Raw genomic sequence first — 21,575 nt, 5'->3', positions numbered from 1 at the left:
AGAATTCACAATGGGTTTGGCAGCTGATACAACTTTAGCATGCCATGTGAAGCTGATGGATTCTCTCTCTTTCTTTCAGCTCAAAGACTGATAATGACTGGGAGCTTTGTTAGGACCAAACTGATACCATGTCATAACATCTATTATCACATCTATTATTTGTGCCCATCCAATGTGACTACCACAGCATTACAGTCTCAGGACAGCTGTAAAAATAAAGAGGATGAAGGTAGTCATGCTCATGTGGAAATGACAAATTAGCTCAGATAAAATGACAGAATATTATGCGTGCTCTGCCATCTGATGCCAATAAATTCCTCTAGGTTTTCAGTGCCTTGTTAATTGTCTAGGTCAGGAACTACCCATGCCAAGACTACAGTCTGTTATTTTAGCATATCCTGGGCTTGACCTACAGTAAGAAATTGACTTTAGGCAAAACAAGACTATATTTTTTTTTAATTAACTATGCTTCCTAAAACTAAGACTGCAAATACTTCAGAATCATGCAACAAAACATTTAATACTGTTTGGAAAAGGCAATGGCCAAGGGTATTTGGAATTACTTTTTTTTGATGCCTGAGACTGAAGAGCACCTGATTTTGAGAATGCCTTGAGAACTTAACTGTCTGAAAGCACAGTGTTTTAAAGGAGTCTTAATTGGAAATAAAAAAACTTCATGGTACTTGAGTGAATTCTATCTTGCCTCTTATCAATAAAGATAAAAGAAGCCCAGTTATCACCTTCAGTTGGGACAGTACCCCATGTTACAGGCTATGGAGATGTACCAGTGATATGTGAAATGCACTTACCTTCTGTTCATAAGAACAAAAGTGAAAATGCCCAGCAACTCCACACAGATTGTAGACAAATAGTACAGCAACCCTTTCCACTGTGCTGTGGACTCTGGCTTGTAACCAATCATTCTCATTTCACCAGGAGCAGGACAGAGCAAGTAAGGAAAGTAAAGCAGTCTGTGGGCAAGAGAGGAGTGCTCACAAAGGCATTTGAAGAGATGTTTTATTTTGTAATTTGCTTAGTGAGGTGGGGACATCTGCTGCTACTCTAAGCTCCACCCATGTCCTCTCCCCTTTTGGAAGAGCTGGTCAATTACAGAGCAAAGGCACAGCTTCCAGGGCTTGGAGAGGTGTCCTTTCTGGGAAGATTCTACTCCTCATTGTGTAAGACTGAGACCAAACTCATTTTCACTGCAAGTCAAGGCTCAAACAAACCCAAAACAAACCCTCTTTTAAATGCAAACTTGATTAAGATGAGATAAATCTGAGAAATCACAGAATTTGGCATTAAATCCAGTCACTTGTCCTTAATAGACCAAATTAGATAATTTATTTTTCATAGATAATTTCTTTTTCATAGATTTTTAGCCAAGTAAATGCAATAATAATACTTAGAGCTTGACTTTTCATAGAATCATAGAATGGTTTGGGGTGGAAGGGATCTTAAAGATCACATAGTCCCAAACCCCCTGCCATGGTTAGGAACACCTTCCACTAGAGTAAGTCATTTAAAACCCCATTCAACCTGGCCTTGGACACTTCCAGGGATGGGGCAGCCACAACTTCTCTGGGCAGCCTGTGCCAGAGCCTCACCACCCTCACAGTAAAGAATTTCTTCCTTGTATTTAATCTAACCTGCTCTCTTCCAGCCTGAAGCCACTACCCCTTGTCGTGTCACTACAGGCCCTTGTAAATAGTCTCTCTCAATCTTTCTTGGACAGCACACCTGAACCAGGCTGTAAATGACTGGAAAATTTGGCAACTTTTAATCATATTTTTCAATAATAGGCTACAAGGAACAAAATACCTGATGATGCAGCTTAGTATTCACAGTGATGCTTCACAAAAGCACAACAAATCAGTGAAGTGCTGAAAACATCATTCACAGTTTATACTTGGGTTTGTGTTTTAACTCTGTGGGACTATGAAAAGAAAAACTATCCAATAAGCCAGTGGGTGTCACTGTTGTGTTAAACAAACTCAACAAATAATAATATAGTGCTGAAATGTTTAACTGCTAATGGCTGAAAGCAGAGAGCTACAAATAGAGCATTGTAGACCACAAGTAATTAACATCAGACTAACTAATAAAATAAAACTGAGTTTTGCTCTGAAGCATTTTATTGAAACAAGTCACTGATTGACAATTTTTGGTTGATTCAAATCTGTAAAAAAAAAAGATGTTGCAGAGTTTTATCTTCCCTGATTTTGAAAAGCTTGGAAATCTGCAGCAACTGAGAAAAAGTACCATTTTTAGTAGGGTAGGACAGGAATAAAATGCATCAAGAAAAAAGGAGGGATAATATAACAAGATCAAAACTTTTGAAAAATTTAAATATTTTCTAATATGAAAAATGCTAATTTACAGATGTTGTATCTGGGCATCATTTATGAAGAACAACCTTAAAGAGACCTTACAGTGATTGGTGTGATTTTCCTTACAGACTGGAGTGGTTCAGTTCCTATTCCACATTCTGGAAAGCAGGATCCATTCCCTACCAGTTCAAATTCTAACTTCTGGAGTCAGAGAACTGCCTCTTCCTCCACCCAGTTACAAAAAAAAAAAAAAAAAAAAAGTGTGGTCTGCTTCAGATAGAGATTTAGGGGTCTCATTTCTCTGGGTATGTTTTATAGAAAAACATAGATATGGTTCTCAGTGAATGTAAGTGAAATGCAATAGAAATGTTACAGAAATGAACAACTGGTCTCAGGAATCTCCTGTTTTAAAACTTACAGCTAATGTACTGGGGAAAAAATTATCAAGTAGGAGGCAAATAATGAGAGAAATCTGGATTTCCTCAGATGCTAGTGTACATACATCTCTGAGGGTGCATTTGAGACCAAGTAGAAGAATTTTACGTATTTATTTCCTTCGTGTGCATCTTGAAAATTCAAACACAAGCACTGGTTATTCCACGTGAATGACAGACTGCCACTGCATACTGACATGCAAAAAAAGGTGTGGTTTAACAAAAGCCTCTTACTCCCCAAAACAGACAGAATTTGCACAATTTTCACAGTTAGTGCACTTTAAATATATTTACACTGTGCTGTAAATTGAACTCAGACAACCAATGAAATCTACTAAGGAAATCTGGCGACTCACAAGATCTGCTGGGGAGATGTTACAAGAGAATGATGCCAGAGGACTGACCTACTCACAGGTAACTTTCCTCATTCTCAGCCCAGGGCAGTGCATTCCTGCCCTGCAGTGACTCACTGAGACCAGCTGACTTCCTAACTTACCTGTGACACCCAACTGACTCAGCATCTCTTGTGACTGCTTACTCCTTCCATCTGAAATGTCAGAAAGTGTAAAACCCTCCTCTTAGATTTCTCTTTGCTGCATTCTCCCCTACACTAGGATAAAAATAAGCCTCTTGCTTCATCTGCAAAAGAACGAACATTGGTCCTGCTGAGTTATATTTATTATTCACTTTGATCCAGGCATTTCACATGATCCCATAGAAGCCAGATCAGGTTGGGTCATGAATAGATGCTTGCTTCCCAAATCTACTTAACTAAAAACAAAGCCAACAGAATTGAATAGGATCAAACTCTGGGGTCAGCACAGGACAGATTTACAATTGGTCAGTGCTAACTGCAAACTTTTTTTTTTTTTTTTAAACTATCTAACTATTCTGTTAGAGCAGCCAGCATTTTAGGAGCCTGTGAAATAAGTTTCCAAGGTAGAAAAAGAGGATGAATGGTGGAAAAGTTTCACTATGTCTTTAATGAAAATTGAAATCACAGACTTAATATTCTACCAAAAACAAAGAGGGAAAAAAGAATGTAAAAATACATGTAAAACACTTACTGGCATATATACTTTCACTAATGATGTTTTTCCTCATTTATCTGTTCTACAGTTCTGATATGTCTAGGTATAGCACACAGTATGGGCAAAGAGATTTAGCAGCACATTTTAATGGTGTCCTATGGAAGAAAGAGTCCTTTTGATAAGTGACATAAGATCAAAAGATAAATAGTGTAATGTAAGACTAACTCCAACAAGACTGTAATCCCAATTAAATAGAAATCAAAATTTCATTGTGATGTGAACAATTGTAATGATATACTACTGGCAGTAGTGACTAAAATGTTTTTCAGACAGTGATTTCTTGCTAATGAATAGGAGTGCAAATCTATTTGTTGTACAGTTATATATGGTTGAGAGAACTAAAAATGACAGGTAGATGTGGTCTTCTAAAACCCAACAGAACAACTGATGCATAGCTATAATAGTTTTATTTAAATATTAAATCAAAGTTCTGCTATTTGCTTCTACTTTTCTTTCAACCTGCCCAATATCAATACATTCAAGTATGGCCATGGCAGTTTTGTTTTCTTATTCCCATGGTCAGCTTTTCTTTAGCTAAAACCACAGTTATCTTGTCAACTTATAATGAAGAAGGCTTTTGATGTTGAAATTAAAATATTTTCAAATGGCAACTAGAAGGCAACATCTTAATACCAAAAGTTCTGAAATTTTAGGCTTGAGTACTGCACAATGCCAAAGGCTTTTAATGATCATCTATTTCTTATGCTTTCAAGACCAGATTGAGGAAGATGCAAAGCTCTGAGGAAGCAGCCTTAGGGCAGGATTCAGACAGAAAAGCAGATAAAGCAGATGTTTTGCATTCTAGAAAGCTAACAATAAGATAAACAAATCTTTATTTTGTAATGGGTAGTCTCCACAAAAGCTTGGAGAGCAAAGTTAGTGTGTCAGAGTGTAAAAGCAGAGCACAACAAAGTTTAAAAACCAAAAGAATTGTAGGATGAAAAGAAAGATTAATCCTATAGAAAATTATCCATCACCATACATTAGTATGGAAAATATGTGCAATTATCTCTGTGAAGCAGTGTTTAGTTAAGCCATGTTTCATGTAGGGTCTGAAGAGTACTTCTGTTTCTAGTATATTGATTAATATAAATGACTGCATGAAATATAAATTCATATTACATTGGAGACACTTTATGCATTCTCCATCAGGGTACATGTACATCCTTATTTCAGAGGACGGTGAACACTTTTTCAGAAAATGGTACAATTCTCAGACTTAAAATTGCATAACAACATTGAATTCATTTTGAAATATTTATTACACTTCTAATTGGCACTTGGGTCCAGTTCCTTGGAATTATTCAGAAAACTAACTGCAAATGCATGAATCATAGTACAGTTTATCTGTGACGAGGAGGACTACTTAGGAAAGAGCCAGAACAACTGCGGGAGGTATTTATTATTGACTGATTATGGGCATGTAATTCAGAACTTCCAGGCTACTGAGTGAGAACCCAAATCAGGGAAATCCCCCTAGTTTGATAGTTGTTTTTAAATGGCACTTCAGATCAGGTTTTTGGTATCCAAAACAGTCTGTTCAGTAGCACTGAGAGACATTGCAGTGGTACCAGTCAAAATACTTTTCCTGGGATGCCGTTTTGTTAGCACAGTGTCACAGAGATATACGCATCCTAGGCCTCTATTATGAAAATTCTACAGCATGGGGGACTTTCACATAGACATAATCCTGGAGGATTAGGATAGGATCCAAGGACACCAGGGCAGTGATCATGACACAGCAAAGCGTGCAGCAAACTGCAGAAGCACAGGAAGAGAAAGGTGTGTCTTGCTTTTCTGGCAGCTCAGGTTGTGCACAAAGAAATGGGGCATGTGGCTCTTCCAGAACTGATCCACCATGTTCAAGCTTTCTAAACCTAGACTTAACCATTAGAAATGGTTTTTTTTGTAGAAAACAGTTTCCATCACTGACAATTTTTCAGTTGATCACCGGTCAGGATATACATACATATACATATGTGTGTGTATATAAAATGCTTTTCCTCACACAACAATTACATTATTTGCTCTCTCTATATAGAGATGTATTCTGAGAAAGAACAGCCAAGATAAAATAGTCCTCACTGGACCATATTTCAACTAACAATTAGCAACATGCACAATTACTAATTTTAGCATGTAATGTGAAAATCCCTTGGAGTTGTCTTATAACTATCCATAAGACAAAGACAATTTAGGGGTTTTTAAAATTAGTGTATTAAGTGAGTAAAATAAAAAAGTCTGCAAGCTTTTTCAGAGCCACCTAACCCAAATAAGAAACAACTAATTTCTCATACAACTAGAGAATGGCATGGACATTCTCTTTCAATCAGCCTCTGAATAGAAAACAAGCATAGATTTCTATACTTTATATATACTAGGAATTACATCTGCCTAACTACTAGATTGATCTCAAAAGATCCTTAAAATAAAAAAGATACCATGGTCAGGACAAATTCAGTTTACAAACAAACTTCTTTGTGTACAGTCTTACCTTTCTTCAGTGACAGCTGTACTTCATACCAGTGACAGAATTATGCCAGTTTGTCAGATGTGTTTATGTCTGAATATTGGTTTATTGATTTATGTCAACCATGTTGATTTTCAGGAACAGCAATGTGCCAAAATGAACAGTATTTACAACAGTAATTATCACTAATTCAAATCATCACTTACCCTTGATCCTTTTTCTGGAAAGCACCGACAAATTGAACAATCCTGTCCCCCACATGGATCAATATACGCATATCCTCCCTAAAAAGAGAAAGTTTATGGATTTATCAATGCATAACAGACAACAATTACCACGTGAAATATTGTCAACTGGACATATTAGCTAATTAGATGATTTTCAAGGCAAAAGGCCTCTCTTCAACATAAACATGCTGGCAAGGTAGAAGCAGTAAGTGAATGCTTATTATTGTTGCTGTAGAAGGTGAAAGACCTTAACTACAAGCCATGTCACATAACACTAAATATTACAGCCAATATAACTTGAGAAACCAGCTGCACCCAGAAATAAATTTTAACCAAATCAGAATTTAATTTGCTATGTGAAATTTGTAACCCATTACATTATTTTAGGAGATTGTTTAACTACAATGAAATGATAAAAGGCAAAACAAGGTAAAGGAGCAAGAACTTCACCCAGAGATAAAATCTTGAATTTAATTATTGTCTATTAAATGAAATGAAGTATATGCATGGTGTAATTATGCATTTCCTACTATTAATTTACTTATTTCTTATATTAAAAATTAAAAAATGTTATTGTCCTCTTAACAGCATAGAAGTGACTGCTTTGTTTCATCAAATTGCAGTGAGGAAAAAATCATATTTGAGGAGAAACAAAAACACAACAAAAAGTAATTTCAGTGGATTTTCTGTGTGGTAAGTGAACACTATTTCATTTTTCTTTTCTAGTTCCCCAAATGTAGTAATAAACACACACCATATGCACTTATAAACTTAGCTGGAATGTCCACTAGATAATGTTATTTTTTCATTAAAACTGTGTAAATTATCAAAGACATTTTAAAAAGGATAACAAGGAGAAAAATATTTAAGAATAACGTAGGTAAACAAGTAAATGGTGAAAAAAAATATTTCCTCTGTGTGGATTTTCATTATTATCAAGGTCAAGATTGTTTTGTTACTGGTTTTATTACCCAGCAGAACACTATAGGCTCATACTTCAATGTTTCAAGGAGAAAACACTGACAAATATTAGATAAGGAGGAAAAATACGGTTCTTTCTATAACATTTTTAGAATATCTGGAATTCCCAAACCTCAGAAGAGGGTATGATGGTGTCTCTCACAGACTACTTGTCTTTAACACACTGTATTTCCCATGAAATTACTGATCTACTCCACACTAGTCTCTCAGTTGTTGGAATCTTGCTTCTCCTGGAATGTCAATAGAGGACAAGTTTCCAATAACAGAACTGTGTGTTACCTTTTGTTCTGATTGAACACATTTATTTGTAAAAAATATTTTCAACAGCTCAACTAAAAAGGGATGAGTTTGGGGATTAAAAAAACCCTACAAAAAAGAGATTTTAAATATTTGAAAGAATAAAAAGAGGATGGACTGGAAAGAAGTTTCAGTGTGGGCATTGCAAACATAACAGTAATATGAAGGCCAGTACAGAGAGGAAAATAAAGTAGATATTGAAACTATATAATATGTGAAATTTTGGCTTCAGAGAAATGGGAATGACCATGGAAGCCAGTCTAAGATTCAGGCTAACATACAGAGCAGAACTGAAAGCTAGACTTGCCATGTCTAGCCATAATGCAGAACCATCAAAGAGACTTTGTGAGGAACGAGACACACTCAGTACACAAGAGAGGATGCAGCTGGTTTTTTTACATACAGCTTTCCAAAAGCATCTAAAGATGCCAGAATTTGAATCTAGGAAAATCCAGGGGATAAAAGAGTAAAATAGATAAGCTGCATAGCAAAAGGGAAAGTTAGAATTGCAGAAATATGGAAATACCTCACAGTTTCCCCACAGAGCTAGAGGTCCTTTTGTTTGAATTGTACCATCCATCCCTCACCTGTCTAAAGCAAATAGTAATGTCACTTACCCCATCAATTTCTTGAGTTGAAAAAACAATCAGCAGACACCTGATTTAAAAGAACAAAACTAAATTAAAACTAAACTTGCAACATCAAACCTTCACAAAAATTTAGCCTAGAGAATGTGAGAAGGGATCAAGTATACACATTACTGAGTCCTGTTTGGGGTGATTATACAGTATTTTTATAAGGGGTACACACCATCAAGAAATGGCCAGCCCATGCTGTAAATATTTGTCTTTTTGGATTTGTGAGAGTGAAGACAGACAGATAGACATGAACAAGACTATGTAAAAGTCCTTGTACATCCCCCTCGTAACCTCTTTCCAATCCCACAGTCACAAAGGGCCAGATAGGAACCATTCCCAACCAATTTTTCCATGGACATCATGAGGGGAAGACTGAGTAGAGATGGGGATGATCTGCATCTGCCCTAAAATAAGATAGCTGGTGCTGTTTCCTTTTGCTCAGAGAGGGCAAGAGAAAGTAGAGAGCGAAGCCACATTCAGAACAGCCCCATGATTCCAGAGCAGCTGCTGGGGAAGCCCAGCTCCATGCCAAGCATTGCTGGCAATGGACTGTAAAGTTGAAAAAAAAAAAAAATATTATACTAAAATAAAAAGGTTGCCCAAAATTTCTATAGTGATATAGGGAATAAGCATTATTTTTAATTATTATTAATACTAATATTATTTTTACTAAGAAGTAAGGTGCTTACTCATTATATGAAAAGATAAAGTAGATACAACCATAGTATATAGATTGCTGTGTACTATTCTACAGGCTACAGTGAAGCCTATTTCAACATTACTCCAACTTTGCAAATATTTAGGCATTGAGGAAAATTCCCTATTGAGATCAACTTCTGTTTCGGCTTTGTTAGTCATATGGTCAACTCTTAGAAGCACTGAGAACTGTGCCAGTAAACCCCCAATTATTCTTCCTGATTATTAAATATTCATAGATTCAAACTGGAAATAGTATAACCTGAATATGCACTGGTATTTACTGATAAATTCAATACTGAAAGCATTAACATATTTTAGCCATTTATGTACATTTATTCCATACACTTTTTACAACTATGTTACCTGCTGCTTCTTTTCAAATACCCAGATTTTACTGAAACAATATATTTATTAAATTAATTAGTAGCAACTGAAGATAGAAGATGCTTGCAAATTAAGAAACAAAGGAATGGTTAAACAATGTGAAACTGCCAAATGACCAGCCACAGCAGTAAATGGTGAGAAATCATCTGCATGTCAGTGGTTCATCCTTCAATGCATCAAGTAAGTTTGTGTTGAAAGGATTTAACTTCACAGGAAGGAGCACTTCAACCAGGCAGCAGATAATAACATTGTTTTTTCTGTGATTGTTAATAATTTAAGACCATTTTTGCTTCTGCAGACAGTCTCTGTAAATATTTTTTCCCATACCAAAATTGGCCATCTGTGTGTTATTTTTTATTTAAGAAAATTGTCATAAAGCCCTTACACAAGTGAAATAAAAATCTGATTTTTCTTGATACATAGTGCTGCAGTCTCCCCTTTTCCCAGTCACATACAACAGGCATGTGTTTGCCAGATTCTCTGCCGTTTCCAAACCCCTGCCTCCTTATGCCAGGCAGATGTTTCCTATGTACTTGACTCAGCAAAGACTGCTGGAGGTAAGTCAGTTACAAAGAGTGCAGAAAAAAGGCAAAAAGAGGTGCCTTGGAGAGACTCAGAATTATAGTTCCTGTTTCCTACTATTGAAATAGAGTAGAGCCTGAAATTTAAATGGTATAAACTTATAGACCAGTAATTGAACTCAAATACAATAAATTATCAACAGGCTTATCAAATTTGACAGGCTACAAGCTATTTAACTGTGGATTTCTTATTACTGTTAAATTGATAGCTAAGAATATATCTCAGTGAATCTGGTTAAAAAATGTAGTGATCTGTAAAACTCACCAGGCAGCTGTGATAAGCCACTTAATCCGTTCAAATGAATCCTTTGTTAATGCCATTCCTGCTGATTGAGGATTTGTATATGCAGCACTTTTTTTTTTTCTTTAAATGGCAGGTCTTCTCTTTCCTTCTCTTTGTGGATAGTCTATAAACAATGTTCCATACTGGTGTTGTTTTCCCCTCTCAACCTGTTTATATTAAAATATACATCCAATGCACACACATGAATTGTTACTGGATAACCAAAAATAAGTCTTAGCCTTTTATATGTGTTACACTGCACAGCTTTGTGTTGGCACTACATTATGTTATTCCTATTCAGGCCACATTTTATTTTATCAGCAATCCAATTATTTCAAGGGGACTATAATGAAACTGCAGACCAACATAAAAAGTGGTACAAGATTTCAACCTGGAAAAGAGTCTTCATTCTGTGTCTAAAATAATGAACAAAGAGCATCTTGCATCATTATTTCTTAAAAAGTTTTCTTAGCCACCATTTTAGTTACAGGCATTAAGACAAAAGATGCAGCACCCATCTGTAGTAAAAAACCTAATGAACTAAAAAAGAAAACCAAAACACAGAAAAAAACCTCAAGAAAGTATTTGCTATAGTTTTAAAACCAGATTTAGCAGCAGCATCTTTTGCAAACTTGACCAGTCTGTGACAGCATCTGAGCAAAGGAGGACCACTCTAAATGCAGAATAAGCATTTTCAGCTAAGAGTTCTACCCATATGCATGGACAGATGACAATCATTTGAAATATTACCTAGAATTTTTTTAATTTATTTTTAGAATGTTTTTCCCACAGCTTTTTGCCAGGATTTAGGAAGCTGGGTGCTCTATGTGCAGGACTGACCAGTAGCTCCATAGCCCCACACAGTCAAAGTTTGCATACATAAATTGCATCCATAAGACATAATTTGCATACATAGTGCACCTATGACCAATGATTTAGGTCCAACAGGAATTTTATGTGCAATTTTATGTGCAAACGTGCTGCTCCAAGCTTTTTGTAAACTCAAGCTTCCCAAATGCCGAAACATGGCCAGCTCATGCACAAATTTTTATATCCCCACCCCCCCAAAAAAGCTGCAATTCTTTGTAATAAGACATCTGACAAATGAGTCACACTGGTTATTTCAAACTGAGGGTTTAAGAGGCTGGGCTTCTCCTAGGTTAGCACGGATTATCTCAGGTTTCTGCTTTTTAGCCCTCCAGTATTCCAAAAGTGGGGAAGTAATTTTGAGGAGACTGAACATTGACTAGAGAGAATGGACAGGGGTTTGCCTTGTTTGGAGAAGTCTCCTGAGTAGGCAATCAGTTTCTGCGAATGTAGTGAGGATGTAAAGTGCAGCAAACTGGCTGCTCTCTGATAGTCGTTCAGCCAGCAGCCATGTGTTTGTTAAACACGAGGGTATAGTTCCTGAAACATTACTGTTTTGCATTCTATTATTTAATAGTGTGGCATCTTTCTAACCAGAACTAATCTATAAATAATATTGACTCCTGTGTGTATGCATAGTATATCCAAATCCCACAATATGAAGAAGAGACTTAGCAAGCTACTCTGCACTGACTGATGAATAAATAGCCTAAAGGCAGCCAATCCATGCTGCAAGATCACACTCTACATGTATTGTACAGTACTCCATTCATCTGTCAAATTCTTACTCTCTTGCTGTGCCCCAGTTCCCCATCTGTAAGAAAAGAAAAAAATAACATCCCTAATAAAAAAATAATATTCCAACAACATTCCTACCTCACTGATTTTTTACATTAGTAATATAAACAATATAAGCAAAATTGTGAGGCAATACAATATTGCAGGTACTGATTGCCTCAAATGGAAAATCCGAGCCAGTCATAAAGTGTTAGACTTTGCAGAAATGTGTTCCTGTTGCCCACTAGCCATCTCATTATTTAATTATCCAAACAGCTTCTGAAAATTAAGAAGAAAATAAAAAAGAAAATTATATTTGGTACATTTACTTTGTATTAGCAGTGAAACTTTTATTTTCAAATTAAAATCCATTTTGATCCAACCCATTGACACAGTTTGAAATAATACTTAATGCATGAGTGGAAGACTTGCAACTCTCTGCTTGTTATTTTGTCATGGCTATCTAAACCCCATCGTTTTCTGAACAAGTTGAAGTGTTCAGTAGCTAATACAATAACAGAAAGAATACAAGGTGTTATTTAGATTGATGTATCAAACTGATCTCATGCTTTATGTTTTTGGAGCAATCACAACAGTTACGTCAATAAAATATCCCCAGGATAGCACACTCACTACCATCAAAGGAATAGGTTTTATATGTGCATCACCAAACCTCACCTCAACCTCAGAAGACAGAGTGGGAAAAGCTGGCATTATAACATAATCTAGATGTTTACTCTCTAGACAAGAACCAAGACAATTTCATTCTTAGTAACTCTTATAAAGACCATGGCACATGAGCCATAGTTTGAGACAGACGCACAGCTAGTTATTGAGATATAGAAAAATTAGAGCAGTCCTAACTGTATTCTCATTACAGCCAAAGGAACCATCACATGTAACACGAGCACACAAGTTGCAAAGTCAAGGATTCAGAAGTTAGGAAATAAAAATTGGAGTCGCGTGCTCAGTTTTAATGTGGTTATTTTATGCATAAGATTAGGACAGACATGTTAAGTACATGAACATATATGCTCTTTTCCATAGGACTTCTGCCTCATCATTCATGATGGACATATTCCATTCTCTTTCCATCCTTTCCAATAAGTCCTATTTTTTTCATTTAGTGTCCTGTAAAACTTTGCACTTTATACTACATTCATACAACTTTAATGTTTCCCACAAAAAATATTCCTGAAAATAGTATTATCATTTCTTTACTATAGAGAACCAGGGAAATGAAACCAAAGTTAAAATAATTAAATATCAATTACTGTAGAAAAAGACAAACTTAAATTAGATGCAGCTTTCAACTGCTTTCTAGAATTAAGGTTGACGTCTGGTGTTCATATGCTGGTGCTTTTGTTGGTTTGTTGTAAAGTAGCTTTACAGGCAGCTGCAAGTATACATTTTGGCACAAATGATGGCAAGCCTGCCTGGACAGCAGTTTAGACAGACAAGATTGCCTGAGTTGGTAGCTCTCAGACAATATTATGGATTACATCAGTATCAGCAACACTCAGCGTGCATCAAGGTTCCACAGACTTTCTGTGGATGGATGCTGTCAATTTTGGTAACAATGAGCATGGGAGAGAACATCTGGAGCTGATCTTACCTTTGTAGCAGCTCAGTGCTCCTTTGGAGTCCTGAGTATCTGTCCTAGAAACTCACAAAAAGGCATGTATGCTTCTATGTGACAATCTCAGAATGCAACATTAGTTGCTGTTTTTTAAGGATAAACACACAACTCCCATTCAGCTGGGCCACACTACTTAACTGCCAGCTGCTCAAGGTCACTGAAGCAGGTGGTTCTGGGATTGAAGAGGATTCTTTTTGATTACATTTCTTTCTGATACATCTCCCTTGTTAGCACTTTCACATGTTTGCTCTGAGCTTGCTGCCTTCATGTTTTGAAATTTCCACACAGGGTTTTCCTAATTTGAAAACTGACTCAGTATCTCTTTATACGAGTATTTCATTCACTCAGTATTCTGCATGAGCTCCTTTATTGCCCCTAACAGTGGTCTGCCTGCTTTCTTCTGCTTCTTCCAATAACTCTTTGGCCTAGTATGCAACAGCTCTCCTTTTGAGTGCTATCTTCTTCACTCAGTGAGAGCCATGCTGTTCATTCTGCATCAAAATTGTCAGCATTTCAGAGGACTGATCGCTGTCTTCCACTGTAGTCTCACTTCTCTGACCTCATTGTCTCTCAGACAGGTTATACACCTTTTTTCACTTTTCACCCTTGTATAAATGAGTGTCTACTACCTTCTGTCTAACACCAGTACTTCTCATGTTAATTTCTGGTAGTGGATACTATTTCTTCCACATGGTCACCATCAACCTGGCCTGAAAACAGGGGAATTCTTTTCCTTTCTCTCCATACCTTGCTGTCTATTCCAGTTTGCTCTCACAGATGTTGGATATTTTAGAGCCAAGTTGTTTTAGCATGATTCTAAGTACAGGATCGTTGATACTGGACATAATGCTCACCTCTTCCAGAGGCGTGTTCTTACTGGCAGTACCAAACTTTTTGGAAAAGTAGCCTCTACTAACCAGCTTTTACCACAGACTTCATAGGAGGTTGACAGTATGGTCTAGTGAATAGAGATCCAGCTCTACTCTTGTGCCTGTCAGAGAAGCTATTTTACAAAGCTCTGTGGTTAGCTTTCTGCTCATGAAAACCTTTAGATTTGTATTTCATGAGTACTCCTAGATTTATATACATATATTATATAATTGCTTTTGCTGTATCACTTCTAGTGCTAATAAAACCTGTAACGTGGGATTTCCTGTGCAGCATCCATGAACGCTACAAAGCAGGTAAGTTTGCTGCGGCTGGCACTGCCCACATGCCAAGTTTACATCTCAAAACAGCACTTTATTTGGTGAAAGGTTACCTTGAGCATGCAGCACTTCTGTCAGTAACATAAATGTGATAGACTTTATACATCGCCAATACTTTACAAATCGTAATTCCATTTAATAAAGCTTTATATCATATTATGTGGAAACCCTGGGGAGAAACACGTCTCGTTGACTTCCATTTATGCAGTGGGGCAGCATTTTGTGCCCTCTGGGAGTCTCCTCTGTCTCATTAAGAAAACACTCGAGGGCACGGAAAGCGCTGCCGAAGGAACTCCCGTCCGTGCCCGGGAGCGCCCTGGCAGGGCGGGATGGCCCTGGGGCCCCGGCTGCTGCTGCTGCCGCCCGTCCCGGTACCGCCTCCCTCCCGCCGCTCTCACCGTGCTCTTCTCCCCGCCGGGACCCACGGCCGACCCCGCTACAGGCGAGCACAGCCCGTGCCTGGCTCGGGCGCTACCGGGGCTGGCCCCGGCCCCGCTCTCGCCACCTGCGCCCTCACGGAGCCCGCCGGCAAGCCGGGACGCCTCCCGCTGTCCCGGGCCGGGGCTGCCCCTCAGCGCGCTGCCAGCCCCGCCCGAGGAGCGCCAGGTGCCCCTGCTCGGCACTGCCCGTCCGCGGCGCTCACCTCAGCTCCCAGGCGGGAAAGCCCCCGACACCTCGCTCACTCCATGCCCGCTGAGGACGGACGGACGGGCGGCGGCTGCCAGCGGTGCCCAAGGCAGGACACGGGGGGGTGAGGGGGTGGAGGAGAGGGGTGGCCGGGGCGGGGCCGCCAGCCAGGAGAGCCGAGGCGGGCACGGCGCAGAACCCTCAGGCCAAAACCCACGGGAGGGCGGGCGGGGGGCAGAGTGGAAGCGCCCCAGGACGCCGCGCAGGCAGCGCCGAGGGGGGGATGGCCGGCGGGGGCTGCCTCGGCCGCCTGGCGCCGGTGCTGCTGCTCGCCCTGCTCTGGCCGGGCCGGGCCGCGGCGGAGGTGAGTGAGCGCCTGGACGGACGGGGCGGCGGCGCGGGGTCCCGCGGGGTGCGGCTGACCTGGGGCACAGCGGGCTCGGCCCTGCACTCGGCGCTGTCACCGCGCCGCGTTGGCCACCGGTGAGGGAGGAAAGGTGAATGTGTGCGTTTCAAATGATGCGCCTCCTCCGCGCCAAGTCCGCTGGCCCGGGCAGGGCGAGGCGAGGTACATCTCGCCCTGCTGCGGGGCACCGCTAGCCGGACATCGCTGCCGGGTGGGGATGAGAACGGGAGGGAAGGCCGTGCACCGGGCACCGCGGCCCGCTGGCCTCAGGAGCTTCCCGCCCTTCCAGCTGGGGGACGGACGGGGCAGATGGGGGCTCCGGCCCGCCAGCAGCCCGGGAAGCGGCCGCGGCGGCCTGAGGGCACGGGGCATGGGGACGGCGAGGACAGAGCGGGGTTGGGAGTGGGTGAGCCCGAGGAAAACACCTCCGGAGCGGCACTCTGAGCCACCTGTGCCACCTTCGTGACAAAATCATTTCACAGGTTGTATTTCAGGCTTAACGGTGAGTGTCCATCACCGTTTGATCAATAAATTCTCGCAGATCATGTTGTAGTCTTTTCTGTGTCGGGTTATAGCATTCGGGCTGTACATTCCCAGCTGGGAGCAGAGCAGTTGGCTGTGATGGCACACGGACGGGGCCGTGCAACTTCTGCTAGTTGCCAAACAGAAAACTGCCTGGTTCAGTACATTTCTGGTAGACATCAAACACACAAAACTGACAGTTTCAATATTGTTGATCGACCTAAAACAGAAGAAACTGCCAGTTTTGGTAAATTTCAAGTTCTTTGCCCTGTAGTAGTCAACAGTGTTAATTTTTCCTTGCATGTATGAATGAAGCCCTTACACCGTACGTGAAAATCTTTACTATCAAAACATTTTGAAATTCACCTTTATAAGGAAAAAATGTGATCTTGTACTTTCTTTTTGAGACAGCAGAGCCACATTCTACTATAAATGTCTGAAGCAGTGTAATTAGTAGTAATGTTTCTTCTAAATTCATGCAGCTCTTTCACTCACCCATTCTGGGTAGAGTGTCTGGAAACAGCATAAGCACCTCGCCCAATATGTTGGGTTTTTTCATGGCACAATAATTTGACTGGCAGTCAAGTTTAGTCATTTAACAAAGATCTAATTGTTTTATTTGTAGTGGAATTAAAATACCTCTTAGTTCTTATGTAGAACAGAAGTACCAGATCTATTTGCAAAGTCCATGTTTTCTGCAGAGTTGTTTCAGGCTTTGTCTAGATCTGATGCTTAATGTAAAGCAAGATGTGGAAGATTAACAGCTCGAGACCTGTCTCTCTCCTTTGCCCAGTTTGCTGGATTTTGTTCCCTTCTCCTCTTCCTCTGCTGGTACCTGCCATCCACTGCCCTTGTTGCTCTGAAGAGGTGGGATATCATCATATGAGCTTCTGGATGGCTTTTAGCAAGCACAGGCTGTGTTCCAGGAATGCCTCTCCCACAATACACACACACTGTTTCTAAGCCTCTCTTCTGGCAGTTTTATCTAAACTCCTAGTTAAATGTTAGTGGCTGCTGTAATTGACATGAGATAATCGATGAATAAATAGTTGCATCTTGACTAAATTGTTCATTGCAAAGAAATAGGTACAGTTATTGTTCTAAAATCATTCTGCACTCTCATATGAAAATAAATTGATATTTTCAGGGAAAAAAAAGGAAGCAATACTTTCGCTGTTTGCATCAATTAAAAAATGTTTCAACATAGAAAATTTTAGGTGTAGTTTATTCCTGAAGACAGGAAAGCAAATTACTAATTCATGCCTGCTGCCGTTTATACAGCAAATTTTAGTCCTTGCAGCTCTTCACAGAGTCCACTGTGAAGCTCTTCACTGAGTCCACTGCCCTTAGGAGGCTGAACTTTCTGGCACCTGCTAGGGAGTATTATTGTCTGCATTCTTGGCCACTGGCATGCTCTAATCACATCTTCTGAAAACTCAGCAGAAGTAGCATCTTCCCATGTCAAAGGCTTTTCAGCTTCTTTGATGTATTCCTTGACTTCAAATACTGGTGTTAGAATTCTTCGGATTTTTCCACTCTTCATTTAAATATTTTATAACCATCATCATCCTCATCAATATGTTTTCACAGGGTACAAGATTCTTCTATTCTTCATCTTTTTTTTTTCTTTCAGAAAAAATTGGATATGCTTTTTCATTGCTTAATTTTGTCTAACAGCACCTGGAACTGATAGTGCCTTGATGCAAATGTAAAATTCAATTAATTATCTTAAATGTGTCCTGTCTTTTGATACCATTTATGTACTTCCTGTGTATCTTTAAATTAAACTAATCTAAAAATGTTCCCTGAAATTTGTTGTTTCAAATGACACAAAGAAGAAAAATACCTTGGCCAAGTTCGTTAATACTGAATCCATACTACTGCTCTTTGGCATTGATCATTTTTATGATGGTATCATCCTAGTATCTGTTCAGAGCAGGATAAAGAGAGTTTCTACTTGAGCAAGATTACTTGCTTGCAAGTTAGCTGCAGCTCATCTTACTACCACTTTTTAATTTGTATTGTAAATACTGTTGCAATGTTTGTTAGCTCACAGGATAAAACTAAGTGCACCTTATTATGTTTTTGCCCCCATCATGACACTTCATATTTTCCATCATGTGCTGGAGGCAAAGGAGGGGACATAACAAACTTGGTGACTGTAAGACTTGGGAAGATCTGTTTTGCATCCCCTTTCTCATGCTTATTGTCTGTGATTAGATGCAAGTGTTCATATTTCACAATTAATTGCATTTCTTGCAAACGTTAGAATTTGTATGCAAGGACTTAAAATGAGTCTTCTTTGCTTCCTAATAGCTTTTTTTTCCCTAATTATACGCAACCTATATTACTGTCACAAACAGATTTAATACATGGCTCTGGAAGAAAAAATAATGTTCTAGCTCAGCCTATGACCATCTCCAAGGCTGGTTAAGAATGAGATGCAGCCTTAGTTTAACCAGGAATCAAAGGGTTGGGGGCACCAAGTGTCACCAAGTGAAAATGTTCCTTCTCTGGCAGCCTTGTGAAGCACCCAGGCTCTTTGTTGCACAAGCAGCTGAGAAGGGAAGATGTGCACCTGAATATACAAGAGAGAGTTCACTGGGCATGTTAGAAAAACAAGTCCTTTGTGAAGTGCTCTCTTTGATTTGGTTAATGTGATCCCAGCTCCAAAGTCAAGGAAGCTGTTGCTCTGATAACTGGGCCCAAATTCTGCCAGACTGTTCTGCTCCTGATTGCCTCTATATTTAGTTGTAATTCAGCTGTCATCTCCATAGGGAAGCAGGCCAATGTCACAGCACTGCAAAGCAAGGCTTTTCCTACTGGGCTGAGAGAGGTAGCACAAATTAGCAGAGTTACCTGAATATTTGGGTATCAAAATTGATGGAGTTCTGCTGGTTTACAGCACATTGCTCTGATGGTCAATAAATGTGAAGTGTGTCTATGTGTGTGCTGCATCAAAAAACTGAAAGATGAACCTTCTTAGGTGACCTTAGTAAACATCTGTGAAAATTGAACTGTTGACACTTGATGCCTTTTCTAGCAAACCTACAAGATAAATACACATTTAAGCAAAAGTCTGTAATTCGAGTTATTTTGCTGGCTGAATAACACCATTAAAATTGTTAGAGTAGGCAAGCAAATGCTGGTTCTTTCTTCATTACTTTGCATTTCATGGAGATAGAACCATTTTATTTATGATCTGTGCTAGCAGTCTCTTCTGCAATATCTAGAGCTGATTTGTCATAACAGGTCTTTGAAACAAAATACTTTGCTATTAAGTGCAACTAGTATGGGATGTCCGGTCATCTGTTTTGCTGTCACATTCCCACCCTACTGCCTAACAAAGTAATACTAGAAGTATCTTGGCATGGATTACAGGAGCCTAGGAGGAAGGTGAAATACAAAAAGGCTTTTTCCTTAACTGTTTGCAACCTCAATCTCTCATTGTCACACTGAAAATGTTCCATTTTGTCACACCTAATATATTTTTAGTTCCATTTTCATTATTTGTTTTAGCAATTTTGCAATAGGGTACAAGTCTCACAGGTTTACAGGTTTTCCATTTTGCCTGGTTTAGTGAAGGCCTTTTAGCTAGGGCTTTGTCCTGGGTTTTTTCACGGATTATTTTGGAGGAAGCTGCAGGAAGAAGTGACCTTTAATTTTTTTAAATCTGTGAAATCACAGAGCCTTTCAAATAAGGAGAAACCAAAACATGTGCAATAAGCTTTCTCTGAACAAGCTACTGTTGCTTTCATTGCTATTTGCACCACTTAACAGAAGATGCACACCAGGAATTTTATGAATATACAAATATACAGGCCTGAGGAGACAAAAATTATAGTGAATACCATTCCCACACTCAACAGCTGGTAAGAAATACAAAATGTGTGATGTATGCTAACCATATTATGGTAGGTAAGCAAAAATTCATTAGTTAAATGGTGTGTATTCTTTGTTATTAGATTGCTCTTTTAAAGGTGACTGTTAGGAAGGAAGAGCACGGATGAATAAGCTGATTAAACACCCTTAAGAGTTCACTACACAAAACAAAACTCTGTGGCCTGAATTGCTTAGTCTTTTTTTGCCTTAGGGAAAGGAAGAATATTTATTTTTGTTGTTCCCATGTCCTTTTCCAGGTCAGGAGTAAAAACTCATCCCAGAGATGGAGTTTATGGATCTGTCTTTGGAGATTTTGCACATCTGAATATATCAGGAACAGTTTGTCTCAATTTCTCATAGTCCTTCTCACGGTGACTTCCACCCTAGTGAGATGGTTTGTCGAGTAAGGTATTGGTCATTATAAACATAACTGTCAAAATATTCAGTGGTTTAGAAGAAGAAGGAAAACCATCATTCTTTGTCTAAGGAGAGAACTGTTTTTTCTCTTTATAGACCAAAAGGAGTTAAACACAACCCCCCCCCATAAAATTGGAGGTTTGAAAGCCTCACCCTACAGTTTTCCAGAACCTCACACAATATGCCAGCTTTACCTACATAGATAATGAGTAATTTTAGGCAATGTCTACAAAATGGGCCTTAGTGGTCATCACCACAGAGCTCACAAATCATTTGAGTTCATGAAAACGCAACATGTTTGATTTTTTCTGAATTAAAATATTTTCTCTGTTTTATCCTAAGGCAATGATGATGACATGGGCAAAGTGAAGATCGCCAAGCTCTACTGTTCTCACACCTCTAACTGTTCTCTGATAGTGAGTTGGAGAGAGGGGAGAAGCTCAATGTAATTAATAGTGCTGTATCTGCTTGAAGAAGAGTATGTTTGGCACCATGGGAGTTGCATGTGGAACATAGTCCTGATGAGTGGTGTGTTTTCCCGAGAATAGTAAGAACAGCTATGTCACAGCGGTTTCTTGGAACTTCTGTACAAACAGGCTCATTTACAGAAAAAAAAAAAAAAGATAGGCTGTACAGTAAGTATATCAACAAAAAAGAGAGAATGTTAGGGTGTTATACTTGGGTTTTTGGTGTTCAGTGGATTTTTCCCCAAGGACATAAATTTATTCTTTTTTTAAAAAGGCAAGAGATACCAGAAATTCTCTGAATTTTTTTTTCCATCTGGCTTATACTGTTTAACTTGAAGTTTATGTTAC

At 39.2% G+C, this 21,575-nt stretch overlaps 2 protein-coding genes across 4 annotated transcripts in view; one reads left to right on the top strand and one right to left on the bottom strand.

Annotated features, from left to right (window-relative positions):
• COL4A4 (collagen type IV alpha 4 chain) overlaps positions 1–16,041 on the bottom strand; it is a 64,068-nt gene extending 48,027 nt beyond the window's left edge. Inside the window, exons 1-4 of one of the 2 annotated variants that reach the window (XM_085069609.1) lie at positions 15,957–16,041; positions 10,398–10,582; positions 8,448–8,487; positions 6,532–6,609 (exon numbers count right to left, since the gene is read on the bottom strand). In XM_085069609.1, the coding sequence (XP_084925735.1) occupies positions 6,532–6,609; positions 8,448–8,487; positions 10,398–10,453 (174 nt within the window). In that variant the 5' untranslated portion in view covers positions 10,454–10,582; positions 15,957–16,041. Of the gene's footprint in view, positions 1–6,531; positions 6,610–8,447; positions 8,488–10,397; positions 10,583–15,549; positions 15,683–15,956 lie in introns of those variants that run through there. The other variant, XM_085069607.1, reaches the window with a different exon arrangement.
• COL4A3 (collagen type IV alpha 3 chain) overlaps positions 15,769–21,575 on the top strand; it is a 55,869-nt gene continuing 50,062 nt past the window's right edge. For both annotated transcript variants that reach the window (XM_085069611.1, XM_085069610.1), the window contains exon 1: positions 15,769–15,897. In XM_085069611.1, coding sequence (XP_084925737.1) covers positions 15,817–15,897 — 81 coding nt within the window. In that variant the 5' untranslated portion in view covers positions 15,769–15,816. The remainder of the gene's footprint in view (positions 15,898–21,575) is intronic.

This window comes from Lichenostomus cassidix, chromosome 9, assembly GCF_008360975.1.
Source record: "Lichenostomus cassidix isolate B80296 chromosome 9, HeHo_3.0, whole genome shotgun sequence".
Taxonomy (NCBI): domain Eukaryota; kingdom Metazoa; phylum Chordata; class Aves; order Passeriformes; family Meliphagidae; genus Lichenostomus; species Lichenostomus cassidix.
This window is presented reverse-complemented; position numbering and strand designations above follow the sequence as displayed.